This window comes from Canis lupus, chromosome 3, assembly GCF_003254725.2.
Source record: "Canis lupus dingo isolate Sandy chromosome 3, ASM325472v2, whole genome shotgun sequence".
Taxonomy (NCBI): domain Eukaryota; kingdom Metazoa; phylum Chordata; class Mammalia; order Carnivora; family Canidae; genus Canis; species Canis lupus.
Genome location: NC_064245.1, coordinates 56483872 through 56503907, shown reverse-complemented (window position 1 = coordinate 56503907; position 20036 = coordinate 56483872). Strand labels below are relative to the sequence as shown.

The following is a 20036-nucleotide window of genomic DNA, read 5'->3' as shown; positions in this document are numbered from 1 at the left end:
TCTTTTCACCGTATTACGTTCAGATCCAGTATAACTCTCCATACGCGTTCGGGTCAGTCCATCCTTCCAGAAGCTCTACCTCTGTGAAGGAAATCCAGGGGTTCCAGTGATCTCCTATGTATAAGTAAGGCTCACACACCTGACCCCATGTCCTACAGAGACAACTTGCCACTTACTTGGCCAGCCTACACCTAAAATATAGAAGATCTTGCCAATAATATGGCCAGTGTGAAGTTAAAAAGGTAAAAGATATAACAATTATAAAAGACACTTTTCCCCCTTGGGCTATAGGAGGAGTGCATACCCTAGGCTGGCAGGAATGTTTGCTCACAGGTTATCTGTCAGAAGGCCTAGGATCACGCTGTGTGATCAAATTGCCCTTCCACTCCTTCTCAATACCAGCTGGCCTCGTGGCCTTCTGGTAGACCTGGAATCTGATGGCTCTGCCTCCCTGCAATTGCTAAGGCCCTCAGATCCCTAAGAGCTCTTTATCCTACACTTGATGGCCCCTGGGCCTTCACTGACAGGTGTCACAGCAGGGAGGCAGGTGTCCTGCTATGCTGTGGGTCAGCTCACCTGTGAGTGTCCTGCTCTGGCCTGGATTTGGAGGTGCCAGGAAGAGACCAGCTGGGACTGCTGAGGCCTGACTGGGGACTCGGGGGCGTGCGCTGGCCAACAGTCCCTACCCTGCCACTCTTGCTGTTGGATGTGTCCAAACTGACCACAGTGCCATTGCTTTGGGGCGTCGCTGAGTGAGCTGAGGACGTCTGGCTGCTGGGGTCACCGTCCTTGGGAAGCCTCTTGCTGCTTTCCTCTTGGGTTTGGATCCGGGCTGCAGGGAGAGGGTGGGATGTGAGAAGAAGAGGTGACCCATTCAGGGTCTTCTGGGTCTGCAAAGAATTGTATGTGTTTGCAGCTACACCTATCCCGCGGGCAACAAACATTTGCTAACTCAGATCATTTCTTCACAGGGAGCTGGAGCCTGGAGGGAGCGTGGATTCACATGAACCCTGAGGCTTTACAGATGCCATCTGACCCCCGCCCCCGCCCCAGAGACAAAGCAGGTGGTTCACCAGCTTTGGGGCTCTGGTGGTTTATCTCTACATGCATATAATAAAGCCGATAGGACAATTGGGATTTTTGGAAGCAGTTCACAGAGCATTCTGAAAGAAGACGTAGAAGGAATTAAAAACCAGCCATCAGATACTTCCCCAGTCCTCCTGAGAGAGGTCCCAGAGACCCTCGGTTTTGAAGACAATGTGAACTAAAGTTAACTATGTCCCTTTGGCACACAGTACTTGACTTTCAGTGGGGTTTGATGCCTTGAGCTCTAGTCCCTTTCTGTAGTATTTTGTGCAGAAGCTGTTTTCTGACAAGGGGGTGGGGCAAACCTGATCCCCCGGGGCTGGTGGCTCCTGTTCAGCACCGCCCCACCCCCCACTCCCCAGGGAAGATCTCTCCCTTTAGCTCTGTGTTCAAGCAGACACAGATTGGCCATTTTAAAGCTGCCCGTTGATCCTTCCAGCTCACATGGGGTCTCTCAGTGGCCCCAAGGGGCAGACAGACAGGTTTCTCTTGGCCATCCCTGCCCACTTGCTTCCTTCTGGCCTCACCAGCCTCTTGCTTTCTGTTTCCCTTCTTTCTGCAGGAGGCTCTTTTCTCTTCCCTCAAGGAGCCTGGTGGGAGCAGGTTTGTCCAGGTGCTGCTGGAGAATGTGGGAAAAGAAGGTGCACCTGTCGTGTTCGAGACTGGGGGTGCCCATCTGGCACCACCCTGTGTGTGGGTGGGGGATGCCAGGACATGCCTGTAGGAGGCTAGACTCCGGCACAGAGACCTGGGCGGGGGCGGTGGGGGGGGGGTCTTGCCAGGAAGAAATGGCCACTGAGAAGTACAGACATTCTTAGGGATTTTCTCCAATTTTCTGTTTCTCTTTCTTCTTTACGTCAAAACTTCCTTCTGATTTCAGCCCTGTTTTGGTGTTATTCACAGGCCTGGGTATGATGTAAAAATTGTAAATTTAAACCAATATTTATTTCCCTAGATTTTATTTTATTGTGCGTCATTAATTGTGAAAACCAGTTTATCAGGAATTTTTACTGGTGGTATACCTTAAACTGCTGTGTTTTTAAATATAGTCACCAATTGAGACACCTGGCATTTTCGTTTATGCTTACCTTCTACCATTTGAGCAACCTTTTTCTTATCTTCAGATCTGGCCTAAAATACAAATGATAAGCATGTATTTGTTTGGGATTTAGCAGGAAGAAATAATAATACTATTCTTGGGTGGAGGGTGGGGGGAGATTTGTGTCATTGCTCATGCCTTCGGTCATGACCCTACCACTGCTGTCACTTGGGGACGGCATACTTGGGACTCAGACCTGTTAGCTGAATGAGAAATGCTGACACTCAATACCTGAAGTTTAACCTAGCAAGTTTTACTTTAAGACCGTGTACAGACTCTGCCAATATGGTTAACCTGAGATACAAGAGAAAAATAGAGATCGACAACATGGAAGATGTATGTTTCTCCCCCAAAATGCCCTTTGCAGCTTCAAACTCATTTCTTATTTGATTGCTGCTGGAACTGTTTCTTTATGTGAATCGATATTCATCGGAGCTTATGTTTTTAAAACTGAAGAAGGCAGATATTTCTTGCACAGAGTTCTGGGACTGGGATGAGGCAAGGGGGGCACCCACTCCCCGCCATGTGGGGCAGGGTCAGCATAAGCCTGAGGGCCGGTGCCACCCCTGTCTCCCCGGTCCTGGCCTGGGGCGGGGTTGGGGGGTTGCAGTGTGCAGAGACAGGACCTGTCGGTCTCCCTCTGACCATTCTGAGAGTGAAGTCCCAGATGGGAGAGGGGATAATGATGACCAAGTCACGAAAAAGGTGTGTCTTCAGGTCCAAGCAGAGTGCACGGGCTCAGATGCTAGAGAAGGGGCCCTTTCTCCTTCCTTGGGGTCTGGCACAGAGAGCCCAGCACTCTGAAGCCTTGGGGCAGCTGCAAGAGGGCGCTGAAGTGCTCGAGGCATCAGCAAGGCCCCTGGGGAGGAGGAAAGCCTGAGTTTGCTAGTTCCTGAGCAGATAGGAGCTGTCCCTGGGTGTTCTTAGAAATAACTCTGTGAAGCCTGGGGGAGGCAGGGCCTTATGCCCCCAGGGTAGCCAAGAGTCATTGTAATTTGAAAACGGGACCTCACCTGTATTCCCTTGCTGGCCAGACCTGCAGTGTGACTGACACACATGACAAAGCAAAGAGGATACAATACTTGCATTTTGGATCTGCATTCGGAGCTGCTGGTTGCTGAGCTTTAAGGACCTCGCGATGCTCTGAAGGTAATAGATGAGCATGCTGGAACAGGAGAGCACGGGCCATGAGTGAGCCCCGCGTGGTGTCGGCGGCCCAGGACACCCTCCCAACCAGGCTGGTGGGAGGGAACCAGAGGCCCCCAGGTCCCATGTTGGAGAGTCAACCCCCACCCCACCCGAGGACGATGGTGTGAGTGAGTGCCTGAGCCGGCCAGAGCCACTGGGAGGGGGCTGCCTTCCTTCCTCCTCTCTTTTTTCTTTGTGATCTCCCTGATGTGGACTTCTGCAGGGTCATAGCAGGACATAAGGACGGGACGGGGACCTGAGGGGTGTTTTACAGCATATCATGCTATGAGTGCCTGACCCGCTCCCTGTAGTTTTCTTCTAAGTCAAAAACAAGCAGAAACTACTCAGCTGCATTGTAAAACCCCTTGATTATTTCAACCTCTGGCCAATAAGACGGTGATAATGGCACTCAAGCCCCAAAGCTGTGGCCCTAGTGACTTCCTGAATGGGGCTGCCATGGACCTCCCTGGCTCCCGTGTGATTCAGCCTCTGACTGGATCATCCAGCTCTGTACGTGACTTTGCAGGGAATACAATGATTTTATATGATTATTGGAAAGCGGTGCTCCTTAGCTGGCTGAAGGCACAGAAGTCCCGCAAAGCTGGCAGGGAGGCTGTGTGCGGTACTCACAAAAGCAGCAACACACCCGGCAGGATGACCACGGGGCTGCTGAGGTACCCCACTACAGAGCCAAACCAAGCGGGGAAGTCCTTCTCGATGGTTTCTGACACGATGTCATACATTTTCTCCTGTCCACTGCGAGAAAGACAGAACTCCAGATTGGATTGCTTTTTGGCAGAAGGAGGCTGCGAAGCCATCAAGAAACAGCTATAGGGCTAGAGTCCAGTTCTCAAAGGTGGGGCAAATATCCACATGTGAAAGATACATAATTATCCTAAGATGATTTTATATAAACTAATGGTGTGATTAATACTAGGTTTGAAGGGGGAATCAGTGGTCACGGTTTGCGGGTGTTTAAAAATGTATACACACATAGACTCTAAATGTCCTATATAGTTTCAAAACTGATCTTAAGCAAATGTGAGGTGAAGAAGTCTAGAAATCACTGCTTTGATGCCATTAGATAAATAACATAGAATCAAAGGTGGTGTGGGTTAGTTTTTAATAAGAGCTTCCTGAGTTCTGGAAGGGAAAGATTGGCCAGGTGGAATTTCTCCATAGCACAGGAGCTATGCCACTGCCCACTGTCCTTTCAAAGGAGCTGTATCTTTTCAAGATGAGCACAGAGGTGATCCTCTCTGAGGGCAGCCTGCTGTCAAGGAAAAGCACTGGTCTTGGATTTACAGGCTGGGAGTTCAAGGTCTTCCTCTGCTGCTGACCTGTTCTATCAGTCAGGAGGAGAATTCGTTTCAATTCAGGGGCCCTTCCCCTCCCAGCTGCACTGGCCATCAGCCGCTTAACTTACCTGAATGGGCCGCAATTTAGAGATGGCTTGTACCGAACAATAGCAAAAATGGTTGGCAACATGCACAAGAAGAGCATAAACAGGAGCATCGCCAGGTAGAAGTTGTTGGATCTGCAAAGAAACCACGTGCCACATGCTGAGTTCCTTCTACGGCCAGTGGCCAATGATGCATACGCCCCAAGAACCAACACCAGAACCACAGCTCTGACTCTGTATAGACAGAAAAATCCTCCTCCAGCTGTTAGCTAGGAAAAGGTCTGTCACAGGGTCACAGGCAGCTTAGCAAACTAGAAACAGGTGCCCAAAGGGACTTCGCCGATGGTTCAGCCCAACCTGTTCATCTTCTAGACATTTGCTGAACACCTGTCCACTTCAAGCCAAGGGAGTGGCGAACCCATCGTCATCCCCAAGTAAGCTTGGTTCATGGAAGAACCTCGGAGCTTTTCTTCTATCCCCCTGACCCCCCCTTCAGTCCCCAGCCTTGAACTTGTCTCCTACGTCTGAGGATGGTTAGGTTCCTTTGGGGTGATTCTTGACTCTCTTGCTTAAATGTGTTTTGTGCCCAACCTCTTCTCTTCTCTGCTACTGGCTGCTCAGGGTAATTGCTCTGCCGGATGAAGCCCTGGGACCTGAGCTCTATGCTGCTTTTAGGGAGCTTGGCTCCCAGGCCTCCCCAAGGACGGCTCCGATCTATTTGGTGGGCAAGGCCCTGCACACAGCTCTGGAAAGAGGAAGGGTGGTCAATCGAGAGACGATCAGCTAGCGCTCTTTGTCTCTCTCTTTAATGAAATAAACTGGACTAGAAGAGAATAGAAAATATCAGAACACGTAGAAGGTAGTAAGCAAGTACACATTAATTTGTAAAACTTTCTGTATATACTATACGTACATATATATTTATGAATGAATATAACAAATGTGCACATATACTATATACAGTGTGTATATATATATTTATATTCATTTATATATGTGTATATACATATGTAAATATATATGTATGCACATATAAATATATACAAAAACATACAAATATACATATGAATGAATATATGCCAGTATGTGTCCTGTTTACCAGATAAAATATAAATACATTGTCATGCAGGTAGTTTATGGTCAAAGGTTTGAAAGCCACTGACATACACCCACATAAATAACTCTTATGTCAAAATAAACCAACAGGGCTCTAATCAATGTGTTCAAAATGTGTTATGAATTTATCAAAATGGCTAAAATGAAACTGCAGAAGAGAATAAGGCAAGGTTATGGGACATCTGAGGTGCTCCTACAAGGCTGCTAGAGGGGACGAAAGCTCTCGGGCCCTGTCTGCTGGAGGTGAGCACGTGCAAGCCCTGGGAGCCGGCAGCAGCACCCTGAGTGTATTCCCAACAAGCACAGGAGGAGAATGTTCAGGGCAGTGTTATTCATTACAGCTCACAGTGGGGAGCAACTGGTGCGCCCACCAGGAGCGTGGGTAAAGACATTTCTTCCACAAGATGAGTCTCCCAGAGCAACACTGAGGCAGAGAAGCTTGAGACCAAAGGGTGCGGACTTTGTGCACTTTCACTTAAGTGCAGGAAAAACCAGGAACTGTTAATGCCCTGAGAGGTTGGTAGCAAGTGGAATCGAGTACAAGGTGGGGCTTCTGAGGGTTACTCTTGTTCCATTTTTTGATCTGGGTGCTGGTTACATGCATTTAGCTTGTGAGCATCCATCAAGATGGACATTTATGCTTATTGCATTTTCTAAGGGGTTATTTAACCAGTAAAAAGTTACTGGGTGGCTCAATGGTTGAGCATCTGCCTTTGGCTCAGGGCATGATCCTGGGGTCCTGGGATTGAGCCCGGTATCAGGTTTCCCTCTGCCTATGTCTCTGCTTCTCTCTCTCTTTTTTTTTTTTTTAAGTTTTTTTTAAAGATGTTATTTATTTATTCATGAGAAACACAGAGAGGAGAGAGAGAGAGAGGCAGAGACACACGCAGAGGGAGAAACAGGCTCCATGCAGGGAGCCCGACCTGGGATGGGAGATCCCGGGTCTCCAGGATCATGCCCTGGGCTGAAGGCAGTGCTAAACCACTGAGCCACCCAGCCACCAATTTCCCTCTGTGTTTCTTATGAATAAATAAATAAAACATTAAAAAGAAAAAGAAAAGACCAATGATTAAATCTGAGAGAGGCGACTACAGGTGGCTTTAGAGGGGAGATAGTTGAGGGTTTCGCAGGTGGACGGCTGGGAGACCCCCGTGCAGGAGAGGAGAGCGTGGCCAGCCTCAGCTCTCCATGTGGTGCAGCCTCAGTTCTCACTGACCTGGAGGCTCGAAACACTTGCTGGTGAGGCACGTTGCAAGTCAGCACCGCCCAGCTCCTCAGGTACATGAGCCCAATCAGTTTGAGGACGTTGAATGCAGGGAGGCATGGGGAGAAGAAGGCCCCCATCCTGGAGCCACAGAGGAAGGCTGGTTAGTTAGCATGTGTTCCCCTCCTGCTTCCTGTGGTTCTGAGATTTGGGGGGCTGAGACCCTATGCCCGCCCTCCAGCCAGTGGGGGGGGGGCAGTCCCTTCCGCAGGTGAGGAGGGATCCCGATGTAGAGCATCCCTTGCGTACAGGTGTACCACGGGCTTGTCTTCCTCCTCACCGCAGGCAAGGGGGCAAATACCCTTACCCCACTGTCCAAAAGTGTGTGTTACACCACTCCGCTTTTACGAAAGACAGTCCTTAGTACCTGCATTCATTAATAGCAAGAAATCCCAAGAGGATCGTTGCTTTTTTGCTTTTACAGTCACCTCCCCTTACCTACAGGGGTTTGTTCGAAGACCTGGTGGATGCTCAGAACACCAGAGAGAGCTGAATTCTATATATCCTGTTTTCCCTCTACATACATATGTACCTATGATCAAGTCTAACGTATGAATTAGGCGCAGTAGGAAATTAACAATAACTCATAATAAAACAGAACAATGACAATGATATGCTGTAATAAAAGGTATATGAATGTGGCCTCTCTCGCCAAGTATCTTATGGACTACACTCATCCCTCTTCTTCTGGTGATGATGTGAGATTAATGTAGTTATCAAAGTGCCTGATATCTAGCAAATATTACATAAGCGTTACATATTATCTTTAATACTGTATTTGTGAAAATTTTGCAAAACAGAGTGGATGGACTATAAGGATATAGAATCTGATGGAAGAAATATTACTTGATGCCTCTCTATTCCTCATGCATCTTTACTGAATGATTATGGAGAGATTGTGTTTTCTGAATGTATGGAGCATCCAAGAAGAAGTATGGAAACTTCTTTGTCTTCATTTGCTTTATTCTAACAAATAGCACTGTGTGCATGGTCCCTCTTGGGGTGGAGGGATGATGACTGAGGGAGCTCTCAGCCATGCTCCCCCACCCCCACATATATAGGATCATATGGTCCCTTTCAAGTCTTCAGCATCTTTAGAAACAGGATTGCCTTGGCTAGGAGCTGCCCTGTGTGAATGAATTTCCCAAGTTTCTGGCCTCATCCTAGGATGGGTCTGTCAGTCTGGAGGATGGGCATGTGCCCAGCCTCAGTGAAAACAGGGTGGCACGTGGAGGGGGAGTGGGGTGCCGAGGGCAGGCCTGGCCCCAGCTGTGACATAGCCACTCCTGGATCTCCTTCTGGGGACTCAGCAGCCTCTCCTCCCAGCTGTATCTAGATCCTCCCCAGATGCTTATTCTAATGATCCCCTGTAGATTTTTTTTTTTTGGCTGTGATCAATACTGGCCTAAACACAGACTATTTCCTCTATTGTTTCTTTCTGCAAAATGCTTAGAAAGCCATTACGAACATGACTATACCTGTAAGATGATTTCATTAAGAACAATTTGTGTTCTATTTAATTCTCATGGCTGTTTATAACAGGCATGTCCCATCCAGACCAAGTAAATCAAAATCTTAACCCAGATGAGTTGTAAAGAAAAGGTAAGAAGAAACTTGGGTACTTACCAAATCATCCCTTGGTTGTAGACTAAATGTAACACGTTCTCTGCTATTTTGAATTCCCCATATTCAGGCTACAAAAGAAAATGAACTTTTGGATTAAAAAAAGATTCCACGGTTCTCCGCCCAAGCCAGGTCATGATAGTCACATGCAGAGGATTCTCGGCTCCCACAGACATGGGGAGATTGCCCCAGGAAACAGCATCAGAATGAAAAGAAGACTCAGCCCTGTGCCCCCCACCCCCTGTCCTGTCCCTGTGTTTCTCTCAGCAACGTCAGGAAAGGGGGATCTAGCCATATGAACTTCCCCAGAGGACTGTGCATCTCACTTACAAACTTGCTTTCCAGGTCCCAACACCAGTAGTCACTTAAGTACCGGACAAAAAGTCCCCGGAAGAAGTCTATGAGCAGGATGCTGGCCACGGTGAAGAGCATGTCAATGATGGAAAGCTTCAGCATCTCCTGGAACACAGACTCTTTTAGCACTACCACGGCCTGCGTTGCCTCCGTCCACTTCTTCTTGCACAGCCCCCTCCTCTGCCAACTCCGTGAGCCTGAGCTGCTGGGTCCCACCCACAGCAACTTCATGTCTGGCACATCATGGGTGCTCAGTAAGTATTTGTTAATTTGAATCTGGATTTCGATGTCTGAGGCCAACATTACACGAAACCAGGAGAGAACCCAAGGCCTGTGGTTCTGAGCCACCAGAGACCACTTAAGGTCAATGATTCAAGTTCAGGGGACCTTGGGGCTAAGATTCTCTGTACAAGATCCCATGTGGAAGGCAGATGCCTGGGTTCAGATCTTCCTTCTTCCTTCTAATATCTGGGTCCTTGGGCAACTTACTTAACATGTTGAGCCTCAGTTTACCCACTGTGCCTATGAGGAGGATACTAGGATTCTCATGAGGACCAAGCCCTTAAAACAGGGCTGGTAGGGGTACCTGGGTGGCTTAGTCAGGTGAGTGTCTGACTCTTGGTTTCCGCTCAGGTCATGATCTTAGGGTCATGGAATTGAGCCCGATTTTGGGCTCTGCGCTCAGCACAGAGTCTACTTGAGATTCTCCTTCTCCCTCTGCCCCTATCAGCACTTGCACTCTCTCCTCCCACTCTAAAATAAATAAATCTTTAAAGGAAAAAAAAAAACAAACCCAGGGCCAGCACATAGTTCACAGCATGAGTCCTTATGCTGACTGTTCCTATTATTTTGAGAAAATCATAAACCCTCACTGAATCTTATTCTTCTTTCCAACAAGGTAGAGAGGATGACACTCCAGAATTAAGTTATGAGGTGATGAGTGTGGAGGAAGGCCTTTATAAGGCAGAAAGGGAGCCACCTGCCCTACGTAGGTCTCCCAGCACTGGTCTTGTGGATTCTGGGTGTAGATGGTGGTCTTGTTGGCCTCCAAGAGAGGCAAGGTGTAAGCTGGAACACTGGTCTCGTCTGGGCCCCACGTGCTGTTTCTCCCGAGCCCTATCTCAGGCCCAGGTGTGGACCATTTATCTTCTTCAGTGACCGTCCTGGTGGCAAAGAAGATGGTAGACTCTATCCAGTGGCTTGTGTTATTTTTGGTGGCAGTTTCCTGTGAAGGGAGGGAAGGAAGAAAAAAAGATTGTCCACATATTTGTAAAGAAGCATCATAAACATCAAAGATGTCTCTGCCTTGCTTGGGAATAATCTCTTTCTCTCTTTCTCCATCTCTCTGTCTTCAGCTGTCTCTCTTCTGTCCCTACCTGCACCTTGCTGGATGACCAGCCACTTCACAGCTGGACTGAACAATGAACACAGGGTCTTAATGGCCAGTATTTATTGGACCTTAGTGAGCGTTGGATCCTGTCCTAGGTTGACACATGGTGTATCTTCTTGCCCTTACAAGCGCATCAGTCAGACTCATTATCCCTTGTTACAGATGAGGAGCTTGATGCTCAGCTCCATGAAGGGGAACACGCTGGGTCTGCTAGCAAGTGGTGGGTAGGGACCTAGTCTATGCGACACCAAGGCTCAGATGCAGAACTGCTCTCTCTTTGGCCTCTTCTGCCCTGTGAGCCTTGGGAATGTCACAGTCTGGCCTGGTGTGGTGTGGGCCGACACCCTGAGAATCCTCTTGGTTCTCCCTACCTCCCCCTCCTCTACTACATGGGATGAACTCACAGGTGGACAGGTTTACGATGGGCTCCAAAGCCACCCTGGGATGAAAGTGGAAACCTCTGCGGGGTTGGGATGGAGGACCCACTCTGAGCTGTTCCCCATGAGTGCTCATTTTCTCCCAAATTTGCTAAATGATTCCCACAGCCTGTCTCTCATCCTGGGATCACTTGAAACCATTGTGGATAGCTTGTTTTTGTTTTTATTTTTTTAAAGGTTTTATTTATATATTTGAGCGAGAGGGATCACAGTGGGAGAGGAGGAGGGAGAAGCAGACTCTCCACTGAGCAGGGAGTCCAATGCTTGGCTTGATCCCAGGATCCTGAAATCGTGACCTGAGCCAAAGGCAGATGCTTAACTGACTGATGCACTCTGGCACCCAGGTAGCTTATCTTGTTGGAACTGACAGAAATAGTGTGGCCCTATCCCAAAGAGTGGGACTCAAAAGACCCAAGTTCTTCTCCCAGCAGGGTCACTCACTAGCCATACACCCTACCCTTGGTTTCTTTATCTTGGAAATGGGGCTAATTCTTTCCTCCTTACCTTGAGACGACCACAGCTGAGTTGAGTTTTGAATGTGATGTAGGAAATGCTAGTATAAGCAGTGATGATGTCCACAAGGATGGCCCTTGTGTGTATGTGTGCACGTGTGTGTGCATGTGTGGCAGTGGGGGTGGGGAGTGGGCCTCTGCCAGGGACGGGCACTCACCTCAGTGTTCATGCTGTTAACTTTGTCCAAGAGAGCAATGATCAGGCTGTAGAGGTTCCCCAGGTAGAGCACAAGGACCCTGAAAGCACAAGCCCACCTTGAGAGACAAGATACCACATGAAAGCCCGTGGTTCTGGACGTGCCACCAGTTAGGAGTGACTATCATGGTCATGTCAAGTCAGTGGCTGCCACATGTGGTTTCCTGCAGAATCATGGCAGGGAGGGGCATTTAAGAAATACAGAATTCCAGAACCCATTCTGCTGTTATCGGTCTGGATCGGACCCGGGGACCCCTTTCTAGCCTTCACGGGTGATTCCACTGCGGCCCATCCTTGCGTCAGCAATTTAAAACCACTTGTGTAGCAGAAAGAGTGTGAGCTGAGGAAGCAGGGCTCTGAGTGCAGTGTGGATTAGGTGTCCTCATGTTCTGATTTCTGGTGAATATAGTGATTTCCCAGGCAGGATCTCATTTGAATCTCACGACTCTGTGAGGCGCATGTATTATAACCCCTGTTAAAGGGACAAGTAGCTGGAACCATGGGGAGGGCCAGGCGAGGTGCTCAGGTGCACACAGTTTGCGAGGGGCAGAAAACAACTTCAGGATCTCAGGGGCTGCTTCTGAAATCCAGGCTGAGTGGTGAGCTGTTCTGGGGGACTGCGGGCCACTGCGAGCAGGTGGGATCAGCTGGCCAGCAATCCAAGGCTTGCTGCCAGCCTCCCCAGAGCTTCCAGGCTTTGGAAGCATCCTAGAATTACCCAGGACGTAGCCTTGAGTCTTATCAGAAACGGATCTGGGACTCTGAGATGAGAAAAGAAAGCGTCAGGTTCACCACTGCCTCCCACGGACACTGATTCGCACAAAGGGGGTCAGGAGACCAATACGGGTAGATGAAAAGAAGAAAGCAGCTTTATCCTGAGGACAAGACTCCAAGTTGAAACTTTGCGTGGCCCCCCGGCGCCGGCAGTTCCCCTCATTCCACAGGGACAGCACTGACACCCGCTTGAGAGTAAGCCGAGGGCATTGGGGCCAGCCCTGGCTCTCCCCATGACTCCCAGCACACTGAGCTGGGGCTTGTCCATCTCTGCATTCGGGGGGAACCCAGCACAGGGCCAGATCCTCAGGGTGCTCTCAGAAGCGCTGCCCCTCACAAGAGCAGGAGGGCTCACTCCGCTGTCCTGCTCTCCCATTGCTCTGGTCCTCACTGTGCCTTAAGCAGAAGGTGACACGGTTGGCTGATGAATTACACGGAACTTAATGGAACCAAAATAATGTGTCTTGTTCTTACTACCAAAATTAGCCCTAATTTGTCTGGGGCATGTCTCTGGATGCCTCTATTTCTCTAGTTTTAAATGTGAGTAACGAGACCAATCTGTATAATAGGATTGCTGTTAGAACAAATGCAATAATAGAATTGATCCTCCCAGGTCTGCTGGTGAGGAAGGAGCTGAGGAAGACACTTCTCTCTCAGATCAAGAGCAGTGTTGAGTAGTGTAGGGTCTCAGCTCCGAGCCACCCAGGGCTGGCATGTTTCCGCAGACCCCTGACTCTTCTTTGGCATGTCTTCCTATCTTTGAAATGACAGCTGGATTTCAGGGAGTGGCAAATGACAGCCTTCTGGCCAAATGCTAGGCTTGCCTATTTTTGTAAATAAAGCTGCAAGGAACAGGGCCACCCCTCAGTCCATTACTCACTGAATGACCCCTGGCCACTTTCGGGGAGACAGGACAAAGCCAGCACTGGAAATGGATGTGGCTGCCCTGCCCTCGTGGGATTCCCCAGGACCCCCTACCACTGCTCAGGCCGGCCAGCACCACCCGCTGTCCTGTCCACCCCCCATCCTGGCACCGCCTTGTTGACTCCTCTTCCCAGCCTCCCTCTCCTCCTCCTGCCCCTCTTTCTCTCCTTCCCCTCTTGTTCTCCTTGAGCGTGCGCTCCTTGAGCATCCTGCTTTCCTTGAGATGCATCCATAGGGGAAGCTCGGCGTGAGGTTCAGGCGCCAGTGAAGCAATCCTGGCTCTTGAGGGATGGGAGTCCCCAGCGTGGTGGGCACACAGGCGTCCCACCACGTGGCAGTGCCCACAGGGCTGTCATACCTTGCCAGCTGGAAGCGCAGTGTGGTTCGTGGGTGGTACATCTCCAGGGCGGCGATGAGGTCAAAGGCCGATGGTGCTAGCATGGTGACGAGGGAGACCACCACGCTCACCTGCCAGGAGAGTGCGGACCAGCCATGAGTCCCCAGGTTCCCCGGCCCGGCCTCACCTACCTCACACTGGCCTCCTGGCCTTCCGCTTGGCCAGCGGGCACTCGGAGGTCTGTGTGCTTCCTACCTGGAGAACCTGCCCCCAAGTCCCTGCCGGTTAGCTGTTTCTGAGAGGTCATTGCCACTTTGTCGTGGGTTTACTCCTTTTAGGAACTTAATCTGAGATGCTCACACTTGTCTCTGGGGATTCATGAGCATTTCTGCCACGTTTCTCAACTGCCCTGCTGTTCTACTTACCTTGCGTGGCAGAAGGAGGTGACCCCAACCATTACAAATAGGAAAGGGGACGGGCTGACTGGTAATCGAATATTCCTTCTGTGCATGGAAGAGAAATTGTCTAGAGGATTGTGCCGGGCCTGCCTCCTGTCTGTACTTCTGGCAACCAAAAGAGGACATTTAGCTGGTAATAGGGAGGTGGGAGCTAAAGAGAGACATAATTTCTGAATATGCCCTTAAAACCTTAATCGATCTGCCAACACACAAGCACATATTTACACAACCTGTTTAATTGGCATGAAATAGAAGGAGAAAAGGTGACCGAACATTGTCTCAGGTTCTGAAAAATTACTGTATGTTGAGGATAAACTATATGCATCATATCACCTACACATTTTGCTTTATGAATCCCATAAATGAGGCTCATTTCCATAGCAGTGGTCAGAGAGATGACCCCCATGCTTTGTCTGCCTTTCAAATCGTTGCAGGAAAAGTGCACGTGACTTCCAGGGCAGCAGCAGTTTTATAGCAAATATTAAGAATTATAAGGGAATGGGCTGGGGGGCACCTGGCTGGCTCAGTCAGTGAGCATCTGTCCTAGGCTTGGGTCATGATCTCAGGGTCCTGGGATCGAGTCCTGCATTGGGCTCCCTACTCAGTGGGGAGTCTGTTTCTCCCTCTCCCTCTGCTGCTCCCCCTGCTTGTACTCTCTCTCTCTCTCTCTGTCAAATAAAAAAAAATAAATCTTAAAAAAAAAGAATTATAAGACTGCTTATAACTTTCCCTTAGCCATTTCCTGCTGTGAGGATATTCACATAAATGAAGGGAAAAGATCTTTTAGTGAACAAACATGGTTTGGGAAGCATTGTTTGTAATTTAGAAATACAGAAATGACCTCAGCGTGTAAGAATTGGCATACGGTCAACCGTGACATGTGCCGCAGAATATGATTCAGTCACTAAAGCCCGTGTGCGGGGGACGTCCACTCCTGGAAACGTGAGTGTGAAGAAACACCACGAACACCTGAGCACAGTCGGCAAGACCCAAAGGGAAACAGTAGGGTGAACGCTTGAAGAACATGTTGAATCAGAACCTTTCCTGATCGGGACCAATGAAACCATTCTATCAGGTCTCAGGGCATCACCACTCTGGCTCAAAGCCCTTGCAGTTGGTTCTCTAGGACAAGAGGACTAAGTTAGGGATGCCTGAGGGGCTCAGTTGGTTGAGCACCTGCCTTTGGCTCAGGTCATGATCTCAAGGTCCTGGGACTGAGTCTCACATCAGGCTCCCTGGTCAACGGAGAGTCTGCTTCTCCTTTTGCCCTTCCCCCTGCTTGTATGCTCTCTCTCTCTCTCTCTCTCAAATAAATAAATAAAATCTTAAAAAAAAAAAAATGAAGAAGAAGACTAAGTTCTTCCAGGGAGACATTTTTAGCTAGCCTACCTAGGTAGGACACTACATGGGAAGGCTGCTCTTGCTTCCTTCTGGGAGGGCACGTGCAGATCACACGGCAGGTACCTCATTCTTTTCCCAGAGCGTCAGCTCCTTCTTCGACTGCTCCAGCTTCTGGGACCGGTCTACCACGAAGTAGATGAGATAGATGCTCCCAGCGAGCGAGAGAAGTACCAGGATGTTGGCAACAACCCTCAGGCAGATGGTCACTGCCCTGTGGGGAGAGGTGGTATGAGGACGCATCCTCCGGGCTGTGCTCAGGGTGCCCAGATGTACAGACACCAGACAACCACAGGACCCCTCTCCTGTCAAGTGTTCCTCTGTCCTGAAGAGTCAGCGCTCTTCCCTACCCACCCCGCCCTGAGTCCAAATTCCTCATTTCCTAAGGGATTCACAGTGACTTATAAATCCACCCAACTCCCATCAGTGGGACTGGAAACAAGCATCATGAAAGTGACGCTGTACAGAGATTTAAGAGGTAGGTGATTAGCTGTCTCTCCTAGAACATAAGCTGTCTTGATTTGCTCTTCTGTTGTATTCTCAGCTCCTAGAATACCTAGACCTAGATGAACAAACAAATAAAGAACAACCGAATGCCAGGAGGTGGAACAAGGGTTTGCTCCTACCTTCCTAATGCTGGGGAAAACTCACTGACTCCAACTGGCTTACTTTATGGCATCTGCTTCTGCCTTTGGTCTTAGCCTGGAATTCCTTGCAAGCAGAGCCTCAGGCACAGACTCATTTGCACAGAGTTTACTTGGGACGTGATGCCATAAGGTCTGGGGGGAAGACAGGAGGAGAGGCAGCCAGGACAAGGGATTGTGGTGGACTTGGCCACAGCTTGGGGCTGCTGCAGGGCCTGCAGAGGGGCAGATGAGCTGCACCTCAGAATGGCCCGCCCAGAGAGAAATAGAAAGCTTTTGTCATCACTCCTGTCCCTACTGGTCAAGGGTGGCTCCCCAAGCATGAACCCTCAGCAATGCCCCCAGCCTCTTGGATTCCCATGCCTGTGCCTTGACAGGGGTCTGGTGGGTGCCCTGGGGTGACAAGCAGCAGGTACCGACGAGGGGCACCAGGGGCCTATGCACCTGGCTGTGACACCTGCACATGGGCCGTTACACCTGAACACTGGCCGTGGCACTTGCACAGCCCTGCATGGCCTTGCCTGGCAGTGGGCACTAGAAGAAGAGGTGTGGCCAGGAGGCTCTGAAGTGTACACAGAGTGTACCATCCTGTCTGTAAAGCACAGTTCTGCCTCCTGGGTGACCTGGGGCTGGTCATGACCCCTTTTTCTACATGAGTCTTTTCTACATGAGTCTGTTCAAGGAGGAATCTCACTCCCAAATGAAATGATAGACATCACCTCATCTTTCTGTGGAGAACTTCAGATAAAGAATCTGAACCCTGGAGATGGAAAATCTGAGCGAGAGTGAGGCCCATAAATGCTTTTTGGCATCCACTCTCTCTTGTCCCCAGACCATGCTGACATCATTGGTAGGGCCAGGCAAGTCATGCATTATGGTCCCGCTGTCCCCACCAGCACCTGTTGATCCTCGTGCTGTTTGCACCAGAAAATGCACACGATGGGTGTGGGGTGAAGTCTCCAATCAAATGCTCATTTTCCCATTTCTCTACTCTCTTCCTTCCCTGTCCTGTGATAATACCCTGGATATCCCTGAATGCCTGGTACACATCCATTTACCTCAAGTTTTAGCAGAATGAGGAGGATTCAGGATTTGTCTGATTCAGGAAGAGAGGTGAGAGGCAAGTTATTCATGCTGTTGACATATTTGCTTATAATAATGCAGGATGGAAGTACCCATCTTTGAGCTGGAATGCTGCAGTTTTTAAATTTGAGGTAACACTGGAGTCACCTGCACATTTTGCTTTCCAAGGCCTGCTAACAATGTGGATTCTTGGCCCCCCCTCCAGAGGTTCTAATTCAGTGAGTCAGGGTGGGTGCTGAAGCGGGCTGCATGTTTTGTGCCCTGGGGTGACTTGACTGGGTGGGTTCTCTCTGCCCTCGGAGAAGCACCGATGGAGCTCCATCCTCATTTCATGGGGAAGAAGTGGAGGCCTGGTAAGTCCAGGGACCTTCCTGGGTTGTGGAAGCTAAGCTAATGACAAAGGGAGGGCTGGAGTCCCCTTGCTTGTCTCCCATGGACAGTCTTTCCTGCCACCGTGTCCTGCTTCCTCCCCTCCCCACATCCCCTGCATCCCCCCCATCAGGCTTTCTGCATTGTGGGAACTAGTCAAAAGGCGAAAGAACCAGTGAGGATAGCAGGGAGTGGACATGGCTGTCCCATGAGGACAGGTCATTGTCCCTTCCAGGGAACAGTGATTTCATGCCATTGGTTCTCTCACTGAAGGGCCTCACCTCCCCAAGGCAGCCCTCAAACCCTGGGGAAGTTCAGACCTGAGACATCCCCTTGGAAGGCTTGTCAACAAGAACTGGATACTACTCCCATCTTATGACCTTGGGGATCTCTTGCTAAACAAAATAATCTTTGCTTAATTTAGCAAACTAGAAATCAACGCTAAAAATACCTTTTATTGTCTAAGTGAAAGAAGTTGGTCAACTTCAGAAGTCTTACCCTCTCGCCCGATCTTACTTAGGAGGGAGGAACCACTCCTAAATATGGCTATCAAACCATTACAGGCTTGCCATGTATCATATTACTTAGAAGGATAGATTTTTAAGGAGAAAGATTTGCCTGACAATGTGTGGAAATAAGATATAGACAGTCTGGAAAGTTTTGTGCCAAATTAAAATAGCTTATCAATAAATGAAGAGTGGGGAGGGTCCATACGTACAGGTTTTTGCTTTTCTTCTTTTCCTGTTCTTCCAGGATGGCCTCCTTTTAAGAAAAGACACATCCAAATTAAAAGCTCAGCCTCACCATTAATCATAAATCTTTAGAAATATTTCATGCTAAGAAATTATTTATTCAGTATTTTTTAGCTACTCTGTGAGATTTTATTGACATCGATGCTTTGTACAATAATAAGTAGATGAAAAAGAAATCAGGGTTTGGGCAGAGGAGGTAGATGATGACATCGTTTACATAAGTTAAATTATCTAATTTTCTCAAAGGGGCAGCATTTAGCTGTTTGCACCAGTCAATAGACCCAAGTCCCCAAGTGAGTTTGATGACATCATCTTGTTACCACTAAAGCTTACATCCCTAACACATATTACTTGGCTCGCAAGTGCCCTGCACAAAGGTCGTGATCCACCATACAAATGATCAAAAACACACCAATTGACATTTTAGGGGGACGAAATGGAAAAATTAAGATAAAGACATTTTCATTGTCCCTTCCTGTGTGTGCTCCATGGGATCGTGGGGTGCGGTGCATGCCCTGCTGTCCTGTGGACAGCCCCTTCCCTGGAGCACTGGGAGGAGGCCTGGTGGCTCCCCGGTGAAGGTGTGACCCCCCACCCCGGGCCCCTGTGCCCCCCACTCACCCTGATGCTGTTCACGATGGCAGCCGTTTTGCTCTCCGCAGCCTCCGGGTTGCCAATGAGGTAATCCCAGGCACAGAAGACCCGCCAGCAGAAGGTGTAGTTCTCATTGGAGGCACTGGCCAGGCTGGTCCGGGAGTTCTTAGCCATCCTGCAGGAGAGGGGTGAGGGCTGCGCGTGAGAGGCAGGGGCCGGCTGGGTCCCGTCCACCCCAGGGCCGCTGCTGGTCCAAGAAGGGCCCTATATAGGTCAGGCCAGCACGGCACCTGCTGGCCTCGGCCCCGCTCTTGTGGCAACGGCACTGTCCGGGTGTGGGGTAAGCCCATCTGACAAGTGGCCTTGCCCCGCGGTGGCCAGGAGGTCACCGCAGGTGTGTGCACCTGGGGGGCCAGCCCCTCCCATCTCTGTGCAGTGTGACTGTGACATCCGACTCTCTTCAGAGCTGAACCAGCCTTCTTGGAGGCCCTGCCTTTGAGGGGGTAGCCTTTCGGGTCCCTTCAGCCCTCAATAAACCTTAGATGTTTCTGAATATCATCAAACAGTCACCATCCCTCCCCAGCGGAGAGTCCCGCATCCTTCAGACTGTTTCTCCAGCTACTCTCTCCCTCCATAGTTCTTTGTCCTGAGTTTTCCTCCATCTCTCCCATAAGCTGTGACATCTCGAAAAGGGCCTGTCTTCCAGGCGGGGTCTGGAAGCACACAGAAGTTAAGTGGGAAAGTTTCTTGTGAACCGAAGGCCCCCAGGTCACAGTGAACCTTCTCAGGCTTTTATTGTTTGGTGGTGATGATGATGCTCATGGTCTTTTTTCACCCCCCTCAGCACTTGTATCTGCCCTGGGCTATGATGCCCCACAGGGCAGGTGACAGGACACACCGGGGCACACAAGGCACACAGAAGTAGCAGGTGAACCAAGCAGAGAGGGGCTAGGTTCTCCGTGGCCTCAGGGCCCACACATCCATCCCCCCAATTAGCTAGCTCCCATGTAGAAGCACAGAACATGAAAGCTGCCAG

The 20036-nt window shown here is 49.6% G+C and overlaps 1 protein-coding gene across 1 annotated transcript in view; it reads right to left on the bottom strand.

Annotated features, from left to right (window-relative positions):
* The window catches only part of TMC3 (transmembrane channel like 3), a 39769-nt gene that overhangs the window by 4248 nt on the left and 15485 nt on the right, over positions 1 to 20036 (bottom strand). The window contains exons 8-21 of the mRNA XM_025437693.3: positions 19028 to 19175; positions 18373 to 18416; positions 15625 to 15772; positions 13724 to 13833; positions 11630 to 11708; positions 10112 to 10357; positions 9109 to 9237; positions 8782 to 8849; positions 7108 to 7236; positions 4800 to 4910; positions 4004 to 4129; positions 3272 to 3350; positions 2175 to 2217; positions 577 to 832 (exon numbers count right to left, since the gene is read on the bottom strand). Of these exons, the coding sequence (XP_025293478.3) occupies positions 577 to 832; positions 2175 to 2217; positions 3272 to 3350; positions 4004 to 4129; positions 4800 to 4910; positions 7108 to 7236; positions 8782 to 8849; positions 9109 to 9237; positions 10112 to 10357; positions 11630 to 11708; positions 13724 to 13833; positions 15625 to 15772; positions 18373 to 18416; positions 19028 to 19175 (1716 nt within the window). The remainder of the gene's footprint in view (positions 1 to 576; positions 833 to 2174; positions 2218 to 3271; positions 3351 to 4003; positions 4130 to 4799; positions 4911 to 7107; positions 7237 to 8781; positions 8850 to 9108; positions 9238 to 10111; positions 10358 to 11629; positions 11709 to 13723; positions 13834 to 15624; positions 15773 to 18372; positions 18417 to 19027; positions 19176 to 20036) is intronic.